The sequence below is a fragment of the Meriones unguiculatus genome, chromosome 6 (genome assembly GCF_030254825.1).
Source record: "Meriones unguiculatus strain TT.TT164.6M chromosome 6, Bangor_MerUng_6.1, whole genome shotgun sequence".
Taxonomy (NCBI): Eukaryota; Metazoa; Chordata; class Mammalia; order Rodentia; family Muridae; genus Meriones; species Meriones unguiculatus.
The window spans coordinates 18,338,825-18,356,884 of NC_083354.1; the positions used below are offsets into that span (position 1 = coordinate 18,338,825).

Consider the following 18,060-nt stretch of genomic DNA (forward strand, 5'->3'; position numbering starts at 1 on the left):
ATCTGATCCTGTTTTATCAGGTATCTTCAGGACTGGCTGCAAAGCCCTCCTCTGTGGCCTAACAGGACTGCTCCTCCCTTCGGGGGTGGGGAGACCAAAGAGCCAGTCATCGAGTTCCTGTTAGAAATAGTCCCTGTTCCCCTCACTTTGGGAAACCAATTGGTTACTGAGCTACCACAGGCTACATCTGAGTGGAGGTTCTAGGTTATATCCATACATGGTCCTTGGTTGAATGTCAGTCTCAGAAAAGACCCTGTGCCCAGATATATTTGGTCCTTGTGGAGCTCCTATCCTTTCCCCATCAGACTAACTCCCCTTCTTTCTTATGATTTCCTGTACTCTGCCAAAGGTTTGGTCATGAGTCTTTGCTTTGAAAACACTGCTAGTTAGAGTCTTTCAGATGCGCTCAGTAGACTCCTGTCATACGTTCAATGCACATCCCATCTGTCTTTCTAAACGAGGATTGATCATCTTACCCCATGTCCGCTCAATTGATTATCTTTTTTAGGTGTATAGATTTCATTATGTTTATCATATCTTATAGGTCTATATAAGTGAGTATATCCCATGTTTGTCTTTCTCCTTCTGGGATATTTCACTCAGAATGATCTTTTCTAGATCCCACCATTTGCCTGCAAATTTCATGATTTCCTCCTTTTTGATTGCTGAGTAGTATTCCATTGTATAAAAATACCACAATTTCTGTACCCAGTCTACCGTTGATGGACATCTGGGTTGTTTCCAGGTTCTGGCTATTACAAATAGAGCTGCTATAAACATGGTTGAGCAAGTGTCCTTTTTGTGTACTTGAACAAACTTTGGGTATATACCTAGCAGTGGTATAGCTGCAAAATATGCCTTTGTTAACTCCTCTTTTTTTGTTTTGGAAATAGTCTCATCCCACAGCCCAGCTTGACCTGATGCTAGCTACGCAGACCATGCTGGCCTCAGGCAGACAAAGATCTGACTGCCTCTGCCTCTGGAGGGTTGGAATTAAAGGCATGTGTAACCATGCCTGCCCTGTCTGTATTAATTATTTTTGAGGGGAGGGAGAAGTAGGGCTGGTGGCGTGGCTTAGTGGGATAAATACACTTGATGCCAATCCCGAAGACCAGAGTTTGTCCTTTACGGTGGAAGGACAGAACTGATTCCTGAAAATTTCCTCCGTACAAGGGCATGCAAACATGCCCCTTCTCCACTGACACGTACACAAAACAAATAAATTTAAAATGTGTGTGTGTGTGTGGGTGCTGGGAATATAACACAGGTGGTAAAAAAGCTCTCCCAGAATGTACAATGTCCTGGGTTTGTTGCCAGCACCACGTAAGTCAGGCAAGATGAAGGCACACGCTCGGAACCTAAGCACTTGGGTGGTGGAGGCAGAAGCCTGGAGTTCAAGGTCATCTTCGGCCAGACTGGGGTACATGAGACCTAATGTCAAACAAACGAACAAATGGATGGACAAATCAGGGCATACACAGATTACCACGTAAGAAAATTTTGCCAACTGTTATTGGATTGACTAAAGACAGACACTCGGCTTTTCAGAAAGCAAATACTTCAGGATATTCTTGAAACCTGAAACTATAACAACTGTGATGTACGCTCTCCAACTGCCATCTCAATTCTTAAATACGCTAAGGTTACACGGGCTCGTGAGGCCCGAAGGGACAGCAACCATGTTTGTTGTTGTCCATAGTAAATGTGTCACAGATATGTCCCCACAGAGGCCAGGGGGCAAAGCCTTCAGAACCTTATGTGGACACAGTGCTGAGACCATGTCTCGTGACGCAGAGATGACAGGGAATATGCCAGAAACTTCCTGGTTCTTCTTCCCCTTCTTAAAACCACACCACACACACACAAATGACTAAAAAGATTTTCATAACCATCTCTGACATCCGAAGATGTCTCAGATGAGGTTCTAATGCACAAATCCAGACACAGATTCTGAAGAACGGACAGTGACCGAACTAAGTAGTCATGGGCTGCTTGAGGATGACTCCTAGGCCTTCAGTTCTTGTGACTCTCAGTGACATGGAGCTGCCTGGAGCCCATACCCAGCTTCCTGGTTCCTGTGCTCCTTCTCAGGCTTATTGGATGTCATGCACCTGCCATCCCAGTTCACCTCTGCCCCTCATCCCAGTCCTAGATTTCTGGGTCCCTCAAGATCTCATCTTCTTTCTACCAATAAAGGGTTGTTATTTTAGGGAATGGCCTTTTGTGATTTCACAGCCCTGTGCAGACACTTGCAGGACATTACCCGAAGTCTTCCCAGCCTTTCACCTCCAGAGGGATCTACCATCTAATCAACCAATTTTACGCTCTTGGACAAAGGCCATGTGGTTAGAATGTAGAAACAGACCACAGGGAAATAAAAAGAGAACTGGACGGCAGAGCTCTGGGCTGCACACAAACCCAGGGACCACAAGGCAAAGAGGACACAGAATGGTCCAGATGCACTTCCCCTTTGGAAATCAAGATCAGAACTGGAGGTTTGGTCAGTGCAATTGGGAGGCTGCTAGCCTAGCATGCATGACTTGGAGTAAGGAATTTTAAAGTCAGGAAATCTTAGAACTTATTGGCTCCATCACTGTCAGGAGAAGAAACTGAAGCCCGGAGAGGTATCTGGTGAGCTGTTGAGGTTAAGGGAGTTGCTGAGCCTGCCAGGCTGAAGACCTGTCTCAAGGCAAAGGAACCTGTATCCTGAAGAATAAACTCAAGAGAGGTTGGGCATTTGGCCTCTGCAACTGGGGAATGAAGTAAAGGCTCCTGCAACAGCCTTAGGTCTGTCTTTGATTGCCTGGGGGCCAAGGCCACCAAACTGTCTAATGTTGTGATTTATGGCAGCCACTTGGAAACACACAGTAGGACCTCTGGCTTGCAGAGGAAGTAGAAGTTAAAAGCACCGACTGAGCCTCCACTAAGAGCCTGAAATCAAAAGTCAGCCTTGTAGCCATATGGGATGAAGGCTGGATTTAAAAGCCTAGACCTAAGAGACTCAAGCAAATATCCCCGATTGTTCATCAACAGCTGTCACACATCCCCTCTGGAGGGGATCTCACCATCCCTGCCCCTGGGAGGATGCCTCCCATGACCGGAAGCCTCACATCTGGATGCTCCCTGACCTCATTTGATATGATGACTCTCTCATGCAGTTGTGCTTTGTAGTCTGTCACTACAATAAAACTAATCACAGATACCAAGAGTGGTTCTCACAGACGTCCAAGCCTGACATCTAGGGAGGACTGACCGCAGCCAGATAGAAGGGAGGGCCACGTTGTCAGCCAACCAGATCGGTGACCTCAATTTTGCCTCCTTATTCTACCAGCCCCTAAATCAAAGGGTACCTCATCTGAATGGCTGCAAAGATGGATCTTAGAAGCGGTCCGTGGTTCTGCATCGGGGCATGTGAATCAAGATGGCGTGCAACCTGAGTGTGGAAGAGGCACGGGCTGGTGCAACCACAAGATCTTGAGTAACAAACCCAATCCCTTCCTTCCCAGGAAACACCCAGAAGAGGGGCAGACTGAGAAAGGAGAAGGAGCCCGGGGACCTGCCAGACAAGTCATACTGAACTCTCTCATTAAATGCAGTAAAGGAAGTCCCCCCCACCCCCTCTCCAGTGACCTCAGATAGGTGTCACACAAGCATTCCTGTTGTGAAAGCAAAATCATCATTCCCTATGCGCCCCACCGAAACAGTTCAACCTGCATCTAATCTACCATCTACATCTAACCTCCAGCCTCCAGAAGAATCAGTTGAAGGGATGAGAACAGTAAGAACATTAAGACAAACCTAGAAGACGAGCCCCCAGGAGAACTGGTGTGGTCTCTCAAAAGAACCTGTGGCTTGGGGGTCTGGAGGCAGAAGACGGGGAAAACGCATGCTTGGCATATGCAAAGCTCCGTGGCCAGCAGCCAGCAGGAGCAAAATGAACCAGAAAGTCAATGTCATGGAGGGAAAAAAAAAAAAGGAATAAAAGCTGGCCAGAGGGGAACTGTGGCAAGATAAAAATAAATTCGGGATTCATAACAAATACAGACATCCTCCCTCAATTTGCATAAACCACCAGGAAAGAGCAAGTTGGCAACCACTGAGAGATTGAACACAGACTGCTGGGCTCCAGAGACACTGGAGAATGGAAAAGGATTGCTAGCTCTCTGGCTGGGATAATGGTCCCAGAGACATGTAATACAAAGATTTTATTTTTCCTCCAGACACATAGTGTAAGATGCCATTGAAACCAGAGGGACCTGCATTTACCTCAAAATGCTTTTCTTATCTTACTTTACTGTTCTGTTTTTGTTTGTTTGTTTTTCGAGACAGGGTTTCTTAGTATAGATTTGGCTGTGCCGGACTCGCTTTGTAACCAGGCTGGACTCAAACTCACAGAGATCCACCTGCCTCTGCTTCCTCCAGTGCTGGGATTACAGGCGTGGGCCACTGTGCCTGGATGGCTTTACTGTTTTCTTTTCTTTTTTTAGTTTTTTGAGATAGGGTTTATCTGTATAGTCTTGGCCCTCCTGGACTCACTGTGTAGACCAGGCTGGCCTCGAACTCACAAAGATCCATCTGCCCCTCCCTCCCCAAGTGCTAGGATTATGGGCATGGACAACCACACCTGGATGCTTAATGTTTTCATTCTGCCACCATCTAAGTGTTCTAGAGGGTGGTATGAGAGAACCAAATTCTCAGATCTTAAGGCAGGTGGGATACATGCAACTGCAAGCTCAGCACTCAGGAGCAGAGGTGGCAGGACCCTGAGGTTGGAGCCAACATAGACTACACAGCAAGACCCTGTCTCAGAAAAACAAAGTAAGTCAATAATAAGTGCAATATTTACGATCTTAAACCCTAATGGTAGACCGCTATCACACATTAAGGGCACAAAAATATTAAATTAGATGATTTTTAAAATCCAATGTTTGGGGGCTAAGAAGATGACTTGGCAGTTAAGAGTGCTGGTTGCTCTTGCAGAGGACCCGACTTCTACTCCCAGCACCCATATGGCTTCTCACAACCATCTATAACTCCAGTCCCATGGGCTAATACTCTCTTCTGGCCCCCATGGGCACTAGACATACATACGGTACACAGACATGCATGTAGGCAAAACACACACACATAAAAATGAACAAATCTTTAAAAGCTAATATTTTTTGCTATAAAGATTGGATATAAAGACCAAAAATAACAGGAAGAAATTTTAAAATAAATTCACTATTGCTACCAATTGGCATTATTATTGTTGGTGTTATAATAATATTGATATTATTTTAAATACATATATAATACATGAAGTATAAAGTAAATAATTATGTCCGTGTCATCAGGAACCAATATTTTTTAGTACAAGAGAGACAAGTTATAAATATAAAAATCAAAGATATTTTAAAAGTTCTACAATTTGCACACATGGAGCATATATATATTTATATATATATTTCAAACAAAATACTCATATTCATATAATAATAATAATAAATTGAAAGAAACAATTCTCTATAAACAAAAACAAGCTAGAACTAGCAGAGTGAACTCATGCCTCATTGTTTTCTTTAAAAATTCAATTCCTCAGCTTTGTCCGCCACAGACTAGAAACACTGAGAACAGGTGTCTAGATCAGTGGTGTCTAAATATTGTGTTCTATTCCCTGGAACAAAGACTCCTTGGAGAAGGGGCCAGCTCCAGGTCTCAGGAGGACACAAGCAACACGGACTTTGGCCGTCTGCAACAAGGAAGCAATCCGAGAGGACTCGAGATGTGTCAGGGACATGAAGACCAAGACGAAGGGCCCTCGCTAGCAGAAGGGTGATCATCTAAGACAGTAAAGGGGTAAGTGCAATGTAAACAGGTAAGCTATTTTAAACCCACTAGTCAGAAGTGATACTGAAAATAAATACACGCTACCTTCGGAGGTTGCCAGGGTAACAACTCATTACTTTAAAAAGTGAGAAGAAATGACAATGAGTAGGCATTTTATCTAGCTTTCCCATAAAGGTTATATTTTAAGATGAAATTAAAAAAAAAATGTCCAACTACCACATGTAGAAGAAATAACAGAATGAGAAAATAACTTTAATTAACGAACGGCAGCGAGAACGGGAATCAAGAACGGATGGGTCTTTTGACATACTGAGCGCCACACAGAGGGACATCAACAGGAATGAAGTTCATTATTGCATAACAGATGTTTCTGCAAAAAACGGAATCTGCATCTGGCCATGATCCAAGACATACGCGTGGCCATTAACATCAACTTGGCAGAGTAGAATCACCTGGGAGGGAAGCTCTGGCCATGCCTTGAGGAGGCTCCTAGATTGAGTTAATCGAGGCAGGAAGACCCACCCTGCATGTGGGTGCACCATCCCGTGGGGCTGGGGTCTTGGACTGAATAAGGAGAAGGTAAGCTAGGTACCAACATTCGCCAAACTCCACTGGAGATGCAATGTGACCAGCTGCCTCACGTTCTTGAGTCCAGGAGGGACTGTAATCCTAAAACTGTGAGCCACAGTAGACCCTCAGATAAAAACAGACACGTGACCATCATGCTTACAATGTAAATGACCTCCAAATTACAACCTGTAAATTGCTATGGTCAGGTACTCTGTCACAGCAGGGAGACAAGTAACTATGACAACGGGAAATAAAGAGCGTGGTGGGAGGGGTCGGCACCAACACAGCACACGGTCAGCCTGAGCATGGAAAGGCCTACACTGTCCTCTTTAATTAATGAATGCCAAGGAAAACAGAATGAAGGAGATTGCTTAGCAACTTGGAGACTTGAGAGACACAGCAACCAGGGGTGATGTGTGGGCTTTGTTTGGATTCGAAATGCTAACAAACCAGCTGCAGAAAAGAATGTGTAACTCAGGCTTTGGCACTGGAATAAGAACAGACCAGATAATACAAGCATTCTTTTTTTTTTATTTGTGCAGCAGTTCTGGGAGCCAAACCTAGAGTCTTGGACATGCTAAGCACAGGCCCCCAAACCAGAAACGATTCACTTTTAAGGTGTGATAAGAATTCTCTTGAGCTGGGAAGAGGGCTCACTGAAGTACGTACAACAAGGGCCCGTGTCCCATCTCCAGAACCCTTATGAAGTTTGTCAAATTGATACAAACTAGCCAGCACACTTTTGATGATGTCACTTCTGTCCCCAAGAGTTTCCCTTCTGTTTTCATGTCATTTATTTGTTTGTTTGTTTTTAGTGACTGGGTGAGTTCTATTACTATTGTAGATTTGCAGGAACATTGGGCCACTTAGCAGCAGCTTCCCCATTGACGTGCCTCCCCTCCCCCAACAACCATTAACTGACTCAGGGAGGGGTGGGGCCTCATAAGCTCCTCCCCTATTATTTTTATTTATTATGATCTGGCATTAGAAAAGGGACAGTTATAAAGTAAACCAAACAACGCCCCATTGCTTTCTGGTTCCTCGGGCGTGCTGAGGGGCCTCGGACATCAGGGCTGCTTGGCCAGCTCGGGGTGGAGGCTTGCTGGCCCGGGGTCTTCTCCTACCTGATGATGACACACTGGTTCTCCCTGTCGATGATCATGTTTCGGTACATACTGTCAGCAAGGGCATAGATATGAGGCGGGTTCTCATACTGTGCCTAGAAAAGCAAAAACAGAAACCAAAACCACAGTAAGTTTCTTTGCGTGGACTGATCCATGACCCCGTGGCGCACAGCTCCGGTGTGTGTCTAGTGTTGACAGGCAAAGGTTTCATGATTCATAAAAACGCCCTTCATTATGGCCTGTTACACCCTCGGAAGCGAAGGTGGAGCTTGGAAGGACTTTTCCATAGGCATGCCTGTGACTCAGCCCTCAGACATGACCTGGGTACACCACCCTTCTGCCCAGGCGTGCCTCTGCAAGGACATCCTGCTTGCAAATTGGGTAGACATGTGGCAACTGTCAGAAAAGGGTCTCACTTGGACCAGAACTCTTAACTGTCCACAGGATTTTCCTTCTCTAAGAAGCAAAAGCTGCTGTCCTTGGATCTCACTGGGGACAGAGCGGTGTATTTATGGAGGAGGAGGAAAAGTTTTCCACAAGAAGATGGCAAGAAACTTGGTTGCTCCCAAGGACAAGCAGGTTTGGCTGGTTTCTTTCTCTCCTAAAAGGGGAGAGCTGGAGCTGACACACTGCAGTAAGAATCCCCTAGGTGTGTAAAAAAAAAAAAAAGTCTTCTGCTATGTACAGATTTAAACTAGGGACTGGAAAGACGGCTTGGTGGTTAAGAACACTGGTTACTCTTCTAGAGGACCCAGGTTCGATTCCCAGCATCCGCATGGCAGTTCACAACCGTCGGTAATGCTAGTTCCAGGGTCTCTGATGCCCTCCTCTGGCCTCTTCAGGCACTGCATGCACATGGGTGCCCAGACACACATGCAGGCAGATGCTCACACACACAAAACAACATTAAGCTGAAGAGAAAAAGTCCCGACCATGAAATCATGCCCCCATGCCTAACAGAGTCATTCTGCCGGCTGTCATCTATTCGGTTGCGAGGCACCCGCTTTCACCACTCCCCCAAAAATTAACAAGAGCCGGCAGAGTGGCACGCACATACCTGCAATCCCAGAATTTAGGTGGTAACGCAGGAAGATGGGGGCTCGCAGTCATTTTCCACTATAGAGTGGGTTTAAGGCCTAGGCTACGGGAGACTGGGTCTCAAAAACAAACAGCAGGGACAGTGAATGAAGGCGCTTGCCACCTAGCCGGCTGACCTGCGTCTGGATCCACGTGGAAGAGAGAGAGGACTGACTCCTGCGTGTTGTTCTCTGCCGTCCGCATGGTGTACACAAATAAACAGATAAAATATAAGAAAACAGTTCTTAAAAGAAACCAAAAAAAATTAAAAAATGCCTCATGTGGTGCTGGAGTGGGGAGAAAAAGGCTTGTTAGGCTTGAGGCCGTCAAACCGAGTACAGGGTGATGCACCGCCCTCACAAGGTAAGTGAAAACTTGGACAGGGCCGGCATTTTAAAGGATGAAGTATACAAAAATGTACAAAATAACTTGCGTAAGCCATCCTTAAGTTTTCTTACGCAGTGATGGACTGAAGAAAAGGGGGCTAGCTGAGAACTGGCTACTTACAGCCAAGCTTTACAGAGCAGACTTCAACGGTGAAAGGGAACGAAGGGGAGAGGGTGAGAGCAAAGTGTATATGCAAAGTGCTCATGAGTCCCAGACCCACTGTCCTCCACCGTGGGTGATCCCACATGGGTAGGGACCCTAGTAAGAGTGGGAGGGAAGGCAGAATTCCTCCAGGGGTCAAGGTATATGTTAGGCCTGCCTTCAGGGTGAGGCCTGCTGGGACCTCAGGATACAGTCTTAGATGGGCTTCTTTTACACAGGTCACTGGGTCAGGGCTATGTTTACTGCCCCTTTGAAAGCAGGGTAAGCAGAACATTGTAAGGAAGAAGAGAAGGCGAAGATTAAAAGGAGGTGGAATGGAGAGGAGGCTGAGTCGTGGAGGGGCATGAGTAGACAAACTGTGCTGGCTAGTTTTACATCACCTTGACACAGGCTAGAGTCATCGGAGAGGAGGGAACCGCAATTGAGAAAACGCCTCCGTAAGACTGGACTACAGGCAAACCTGTGGTGATGGATGGGGAGGGCCCAGCCCATGGCGAACGGGGTCATCCCTGGGCTGGTGGTTCCCAGGTTCCATAAGAGAGCAGGCTGAGCACATCAGGGGGAGCAAGCCAGTGAGCAGCATCCCTCCATGGCTTCTGCATCAGCTCCTGCCTCCAGGTTCTAAGCCTGCTTGAGTTCCTGTCCTGACTTACTTCAGTGACTACAAAGTGGAAGTGCAAGCCACATAAACCTCTTCCTCTCCAGCTTGCTTTGGTCATGGTGTTTAACAATAGAAACCCTGATTAGGACACATACCTCTCCCACTAGGGCTCCAAAACTGCCTAATGAAAGCTATACCTTTGGCCCTTGAGGGCTACTTAGACTTTTTATGCCCTCTCCCTCCAACCCCCAAGCAGGGTCTCACGAATCTCAGGCCTGGTGTATTTAGTGTTGGGTGTGAAATCCAGCACTTTGTGCCTAACAGGCAACTACTGACTTAGCGACAGCCCCGTCTTTGGAGTCCTGCATGTTCAGCTGTATTTCCCACCTGCCCTTTCTCCAAGCCTCTGAGCTGGGTGTCTATGAACTATTGAGTAGCTACCCCTTTGCTTCTCCTATGTCTCAATCAAGACCCCCAAGGTTATCAAGACAGGAGCTTTACTCCTCGCTCAGTGGATTCTGGCACTGCTGCCTGGGCAGCAGGTCCTCTCTGTAAAACAGGGAAGATGGTGTGACACCATGTTCATATGGCCTGTTTTAGTGCTGCTGCGAGCACACAGAGAACCTAATACTCAGTAAAAACCAATTGTGTAACAGTGTTACCATGAGCAATGAAAAGAAATTTTTTTGTTTGTTTTTGAGACAGAGTCTCTCTGTGTAGCCCTGGCTGTCCTGGAACTCACTCTGTAGGCCAGGCTGGCCTCGAACTCTCAGAGGTGGGCCTGCCTCTCCCTCCCAAGTGCTGGGATTAAAGGCGTGCACCACCACTTCCTGGCTGAAAGTAAGGCTGTTTAAAAACAAACAAACAAAACTATATTTCTATACAGAGAACTCTTAAAAAAGATAAACAGAACAAGGGGTGAAGGCACACAGTGATGCTTCAGAGAACTAGAAAGAAACACGGGTGTGTGCTCACGTGTGTGTGTGTGTGTGTGTGTGTGTGTGTGTGTGTGTGTGTGTGTATGTGTGTGTGTGTGAATGTGTGTCTGTGAGCTCTCAGGTGTGTCTCAGTTCTTCATACTGGAGCCTTGCTGGTACTGGGAGTGTCCAGCCAGCTCCATGCCAGCTGCCCCAGGACGGTGGCCTGGGGTACCAGGGCAGGGCCCAGAACTCTGCTGCCAGTGTGTCCTTGTGCCAGCCCCCAATAAAAGCAGCATTATCAAAGACCTCTCTCGTGGCAGCCTCCTCAGGCTCTGGCTACCAGCAGCATTCATTCGGCTACAATGGGGTGCACACTTGCTCTGGGTAAACTGCCTTCCATTTCAACTGATGGATTTGTATGAGCTTTTGTTTTGCTTCCAGGAGCTAGGATTAAAAAAAAGGTCCCTGTGCTATAAGGAGGGGAGGGGAAGAAGATGCAGAGGTCCAGGGCCAAGGGCTGTGATGAACTGTGGAATAAGACCCCTTAGGAAGGACTGCTGGTTTTGCTTCTGATCCACAGATTCAAGGACGCCTATGGAGCGTGTTTGAAAAGAGAGCAGTCACATTAGTAAATGAGGTAATGAAAGATTCATTTTCAAGGCACAGCCAAAGCTTACGGGGGGGTTCTAATTCTCAAAGTTTCTAGCATCTCACTTCTTTTTACCTATGACTGTTGTCTTTTTTTAAGTGTGTGTATGCACACGTGAATACAAGTGTGCTCATGCTTACTTTCACATGGAGGACAGAGGACTGTGCACCAGAATACAAGTGTGTATGCTCACGCTTGCTTTCCTGTGGAGGACAGAAGATAACTTTGGGCGTTACTCTCAGGAATGGAGTTCAAGTCCTTTGGGACAGGGGCTCTCATTGGCCTGGGGCTCACCACTAGGCTAGACTAGTGAATCAGGGACCCTCCTGTGTGCACCTCCTCAGTGCTGAGATTTCACACCGGTGGGTACTGCATTCTCACCTGGGTTCTGGAACATGAACTCCGGTCCTCATGCTTCTGACACATCTCCCCAGCTCCCATTGTGCTTCTCATGGTTACATGTGGGAGCCAGAAGACCACCCCAGACTCTGGGTTCTACAGGCCACTTAACTAATTCTGCATGTAGATTGACCCAAACATTAGGTAGCCTATACTCTTTTGAGCTACGTGTGAAAGGTCAGCATTCAGTTTAAACAAACAAACAAAAAATCAAACAATGTCACTTACTTGACCTTCCCCACAAAGCAATTCATAAGAAAATAGAAATGTGTTGCTAACTTCGAGAAGAACTGCTTACAAAGGACAAAACCCCTGAACGCCAGAGTAACTTACTGAGCGCATAACTTACCGCTCCTTGGTACATTTCAATCTCCTTCTCTCCAAAATACGGCATCTGCTTGAAAGGGTTGACGGAGATTAACACGGACCCGATATACGTCTGAATTTCAACCTGGTTAAGGTCCATCGCTCATCTTCATAGAAACATGTTTTTCAATGGCAGTAAACCGATGGTACAGAGCACATAACGAGCGGCCGGGTGAAAGGGGCCCGCACACACTTTGCAAACGCCACAAAAGTAAAAGGAGCCATTCAATTAGCTCAGGTCTCACTTCTCCCCAGGAACAGTAAAGAGGTTCATTATCAAGGTGCAAAAAAAAAGAATCATTATTCTATGTAAACTGACATACATTCTTTTCCAACCAGCAACACGGAGAGCTAGGATCCAATAATGCAGAGAATTGAACCTCTTATGGCACAACCCAGGCACGTAGCATCACTCTCCTGAAATGGGGTGTATTGTTTCCCTTGGATAGATGACCCACATGACCCATATGTGTCCCCATTTAACAAACAGAGGCACACTGAAGCTTAGGGGAAATGAGAGCAACCATAATTTTACCAAGGGTTCTAATTCTTAAAATTCTCATTATCTAATTTATTTGTATCCATTCACCTTCTGAGGCGAAAAATAACAATCCCATATAAGTGAGATGTAGAAGAGAAAGGTATTATTTGGGGACCCAGGAAAGCTTCTCTGAGAGAGGAAGTGTACACTGAATTTAAAGCTTTTCTTTATATTTAAAAAAAAATTTGTTAAAATTGTTTTCTGTGGAGTGGGATGGGTCCACAGTACTTGTGTGGAGCCAGAGGATAACTTTCTGGAGTTGGCCCCCCGCCCCCACCTTGTTGAGGCAGGGTCTCTCCTGTGGTCTCTGCTGTGCTGGCGTTTCGTATCTACATTCAGATGTTTTGTTTTTTCGAGATAGAGTTTCTTCGTGTAGCTCTGGCTGTCCTGGAACTAGCTTTGGGACCTCGAACTCACAGAGATCCTCCTAAACATCTGCCTCCTGAGTACCGGATTAAAGGTGTGCCCCATCACCGTCTGGACACATTTAGCTTTTTATGTAGGTTCCATGAACCAAACTCAGGTCACCAAACTTTGCAAATGCTTTTACCCACTGAGCCATCTGCTCAGCCTCCCTAAAAGTCTCACTTTGTATATGTGTGTTTGAAGTGGTTTTTAATAAAGAAAATTGTGTGTGTGTGTGTGTGTGTGTGTGTGTGTGTGTGTGTGTGTCTGGAAGGTGTTTGATGCATGTGTGTAATATTTGCATATGGCTGCATATGTGAGGGTATGTGTACCTGTTCCCTGTGCATGGGAGGAAGCCAGAAGACTATCTCATTATATTTGAACATCAGGGAAGCAATGAAAATGTTTAAACTATAAATATGCCTACAGTAACATTGGGACACACTTGTGCTAAAAGGTTACATGTTTGGCTGAGATTGATGTGTACCTGGGCTCTCCCTGTTTTGTTTACATATCAATCTTACATCAGTGGGACAAGGATTCATGCAGGGAGGGTTGGAATGCCCTGCAGCCTGTTCTGACTTACAACTACCAGGAGGCTTTGTCTATTCCAAAATCCACCTTAAGAGGCTGGAGAGATGACCTAGCACTGGCTGCTCTTCCAGAGGACCTGGGTTCAATTCCCAGTACTCACACTGCAGTTCACAACTACCTGTAACTCCAGTTCCTGGGATCCAAGCCCCTGCTCAGGCACCAGGCATGCAAGTGGTGCACATACATGCAGGTAAACTGCCCATACACATAAATTAAAATATAAACATTAGTAGTAGTTGTTGTTTTAAAATTTGCTATGGCTCTAATAATCAAAACTGAAGGGAAAAGCTTTGTCTCTCTTCTGGACTCTCCTGCTCAATGTCTATAACAACGCTATAAAATATAAGAGCGTTTTGAAGGCTGTAAGATGTCCACTCTGAGAAAAAACAAACCAGGGAACATGCACCTCATCCTTCCACAGAGGACAGTGCCTCTTCCCATCACAGTAAAGGAAATGCTGTCACCGCCACTTCCTCCTGGACAAAGTGGTCACTGCCACAGGAGAACAGAGGGGACCCACAGGCACCATCTCTCCCACCCCCCAGGCCCTCAGCTACCTAATAAATAGAACACAGGTGAGTATGGATGGAAAATGGAGTCACTGTTGTTTTAGTGTGTTCTACAAACAACCTCTTTTAGATTGTCCTAGGAACTGGCCTAGAACAGTGACTCAGGTAAGAATGAAGGGGACTCTGTAGCTTCTCCCCCAAATTGCCCAGCAGGGCATCCTTATTTGACAAGACTGAAATTGTCAGTGTGTCCTGATTCCACACTAAGAACCTACAAATTTACTGCATCAGAACGGACAGGAAATAGTTATTCCAAGGAAACAAATTCACTTAATTCCAACTGGAGTCTGACTTTATTGTGTTATCAAAACAATTTCCCCTTTTCTATCTGGCTAGGTCTTTAGAGACCTGAGCTTATATTCAGAGGGCTCAGGGACCTGGTGGAGTGGAGATCCAGAAGTCCCTCCTCCCTCCCTCCCACATCTAATACATAATTCAGGCGTGCCTCTCGGGACACTGTCAGGGCCATTATCTCTACACACACAATCTTCTACCATGAAGGTGTGGCTTAAGGATAATTTTCAAACTGCAGGTAGATATGAAACTATGATACCAAATAAAAGGAGGATGAGGGAGGGGTGTTTCATGTAAGGAGAGACAGTGAGAGGCAAGGGGAACCAGGCATTGGTTAACCCATTGGTTCTAAGGTGTTTGCCCAAACTTCTGTGAGTGCTCATTAACCTGCAGCACAAATGACAAGGGAGATTAAAAAAAACAACAACACCACATTGAATTTTTCATGAGGCTCAATTCGGGCTGGTGAGGTGACTCAGAGGGTCCAAATACTTGCCATCATGCCTAATGACCTGGCTTTCACCCCAGGAACCCACACAGGAGGGAACTCCTGAAAGTTGTCCTGAGACTTCCTGAACCTTTGCGCCCCTCTCCCAATAATAATAATGAATTTAACAAGCCAAGTTCAATTCATCTGGTATAAAGGACTATGCTTCAGAATTTAGTCCATTTCCTTTTGATAGCCTTTTCTGAAATGTAGAGGTAAAGCAGTTCTGCCTGTTTGTCTTATTTTTTAACTGTAAATATAATTTATTCCTTACTTTTAAAGATGTTTTCACTTATGTATATGTGTGCTTGTATGCATGTTAGGGCCAGGAAGGCCAGAGAGTATTAGATTCCCAGGAGCTGGAGTTTTGGGCTCTTGTGAGTGAGCCCCTAAAATGGGCTCTAGACACTGTGGTCTTCTGGAAGAGTAGCAAGCATTCTGAACTGCAGAGCCACCTCTCCGGCCCGTATTTAGTATTATCTGTGACAGGTTCTTCTATATCCCTGGCTGACCTAACAGCCAGGGATAGTTACAGTGTATCTGCGGATGACCTCGAAGGGCTGACCTTTCTGCTTCCGCCGTCTCTTGGGAGAACACTGTCTGGTTTATGTGGTGGTGGGGATCGAACCCAGGGCTTCACGCACACTAGGGACATGCCCAGCCCTCCATGTTTGTTTTGAATATTAGGCAAAGCTAAGAGCATTGTACCACTGAGCATGATGACAGCCTGCAGTGATAAGCCAACCTCACTGCCTACATTACTGGAAAGTGAAAAAAGGGGAGGGCCACTGTCCAAAGTCATATATTTAGAGAAGGTCCAAGCCAGAACCCGAGCCCTCGGCTCCACTCACAAAACTAATGTCTCACTCAGCATGCTGGCCCCTCTGTGTGAAGCATCTGCCAAGGGCCAAGCCGTCACTCTGAATGACTAAGGGTACACTGCCTCTTGCAATCCTTGATCTGGCGGGAGAGCCTGAGCTCCTCATGGAGGGATTAAAGATGCCAAGCACGTTTGAGCATGGCCTTTGAGGGGAAAAAAAAAAGTTTAGAGACAGTTGGAGCTGGTGAGTGTGAAATGCTTCACACGGGAATTCTCCTCAGCCAAGCGGCCGGAACGGACAGACAACCGAGTGCTGCTGTGACTCTTTTCTTTCTAAATTCCAGAACTTTCTTCCCTCACGCACTTTAGAAAATCATTGTAAGCAGTGGGGCAGCCGTCTCTATGAATGGATGGTAAACTCAGCCTTCCTTTCTTGGGGATAAACAGCTCAAAAATGCAGGGCTTTATTGGTCAGACAATGTCAGCGTGTGCTAAGTGGATTTTGTTTCCTAGTGGAGAACAAAGCAACTGCGCTGGGCCTGCATGCATTAGCCACGGATTATCCTTCATGCTGACCTACAAAACAGCGCTGGCATTATGGGCATGAGAGGTAAAAGATTTATATATATGTATGTATGTATGTATATATATATATACACATATATATACATATATATGTATATACAAATCGTTTAAATATAAGTAAATGAAGAAATTTTATATAGAAATAGAATATTAATTTTTATATATTAAAGATTATATATATATAAATATCTTTTGCTTTAACAAACAGGAGAAAGAAATCACCTTGAACTTACAGAAATGCTCTGCTGTGGGTTACCTCTGACGACTAAGTGGTAAAGGAGGCTGTGACTAGGGAGAAAGATGGGGAGGCAGATGCAGCGGCTCCACACATCCACCAGCCAGGCGTCCCCAGAGCTGGCAGGGACTCCCTCCCACCTGCCGAAAGAAAGCACATTTGTGTCGAGTGGGTAGAGATGTCTATATCATAAAGCCATGAGTGGTCACGTAGCTCGTTTCCTTGGGGGACACACCATTAGTCAGTTATTGACTCAAAGGCATTCACTACCCCCACTCTGTCCTGTTGAGTCATTAAAAAATTCTGCTGTCTGAATTTAAAGAGTCTTGAGAGTCAACACATTTTCAGCAAACACTTACTATGGTGCATCCCGTGCCAACAACTGTGCGGGAAAGCCAAAATACGAGATGGGCTGGTGCATTATTGTTAAAGAGCAAGCAGACTCCCGTGTGTGTGTGTGTGTGTGTGTGTGTGTGTGTGTGTGTGTGTGTGTGCTTGAGGGATAGTGCTACATGCTGAGAGGTGCACAGGAAGTCACCCTGGGGGCAGGTTTGAGTGTCTTTCCCTTTGCTAGGCTGTGCTGTAGAAGTCATGTTCAATGATACTGCTTAGAAAGGCTTCTACAACTTTCCGCCTGTATAAAGGTCATGGTGTCCATCCACAAGAAAGAAGCTTCTGGGGTCTTATAAGCAGCAATCCAGTGAGGAGCACACTGTCTGAAGTGAAGTTAGACTAATTTCAGGCAACCACCACTGCCATCATTAACTTTGTCTTTTCTTATCCAGTTTATCAAAAAAAAAAAAAACCACATTTTTCCTGGGTAGGTAAATGGCTCAGTGGATACTAATGCTTGTCATGAAAACAAGATGACCTGAGTTCAAATCCCCAGTCCACACACTAAAGCCAGGCATGGCTGCATATGCCTGTGGCCCCAGTGCAGGCAAAGTATTGACAGGGGCATGACCGGAGCTCCCTGGCTAACCAGCCTGGCCAAATAGGTGAGTTTCAGGTTCAGTGAGTTTCAGGTTCAGTGAGAGACACTGTCAAAAAAAAGAAAAAAAAGATGAAGAGCAACAGAGGAAGACACGACACGACACGACACCCAGGTCCTCCTCTGGCCTCCACACGCTCATGTATGGGTGTATGCATATAATATACATACAGCAAAGGGGCAAACAAAAAAGATCCCATTTCCCTGTCAATAATGTAAAAACAGAGCCTTCATTTTGATCTTCCACTTGGAAGCAGTTTGTTGAGCTGGGACGTAGCTCGGCGGGTAGAAGCCGGGCGGGCGTTCCCAATCCACAGTTCCACCTGCTTCTTCCCAATCTTCTCTGCGAGCCTCCGTGTGCCACGTGGTCTTGCACATCACACTGGCTGGTGGCACCACATCCAGGTGAAATAAAGAAATTCCAGCTTGTGTGACCAGAGGAGGAACGGGAAGTG

The 18,060-nt window shown here is 45.9% G+C and overlaps 1 protein-coding gene across 1 annotated transcript in view; it reads right to left on the bottom strand.

The window, feature by feature from the left end:
- Myo1e (myosin IE) overlaps positions 1-18,060 on the bottom strand; it is a 182,885-nt gene that overhangs the window by 84,408 nt on the left and 80,417 nt on the right. The window contains exons 3-4 of the mRNA XM_060384821.1: positions 12,068-12,157; positions 7,524-7,618 (exon numbers count right to left, since the gene is read on the bottom strand). Coding sequence (XP_060240804.1) covers positions 7,524-7,618; positions 12,068-12,157 — 185 coding nt within the window. The remainder of the gene's footprint in view (positions 1-7,523; positions 7,619-12,067; positions 12,158-18,060) is intronic.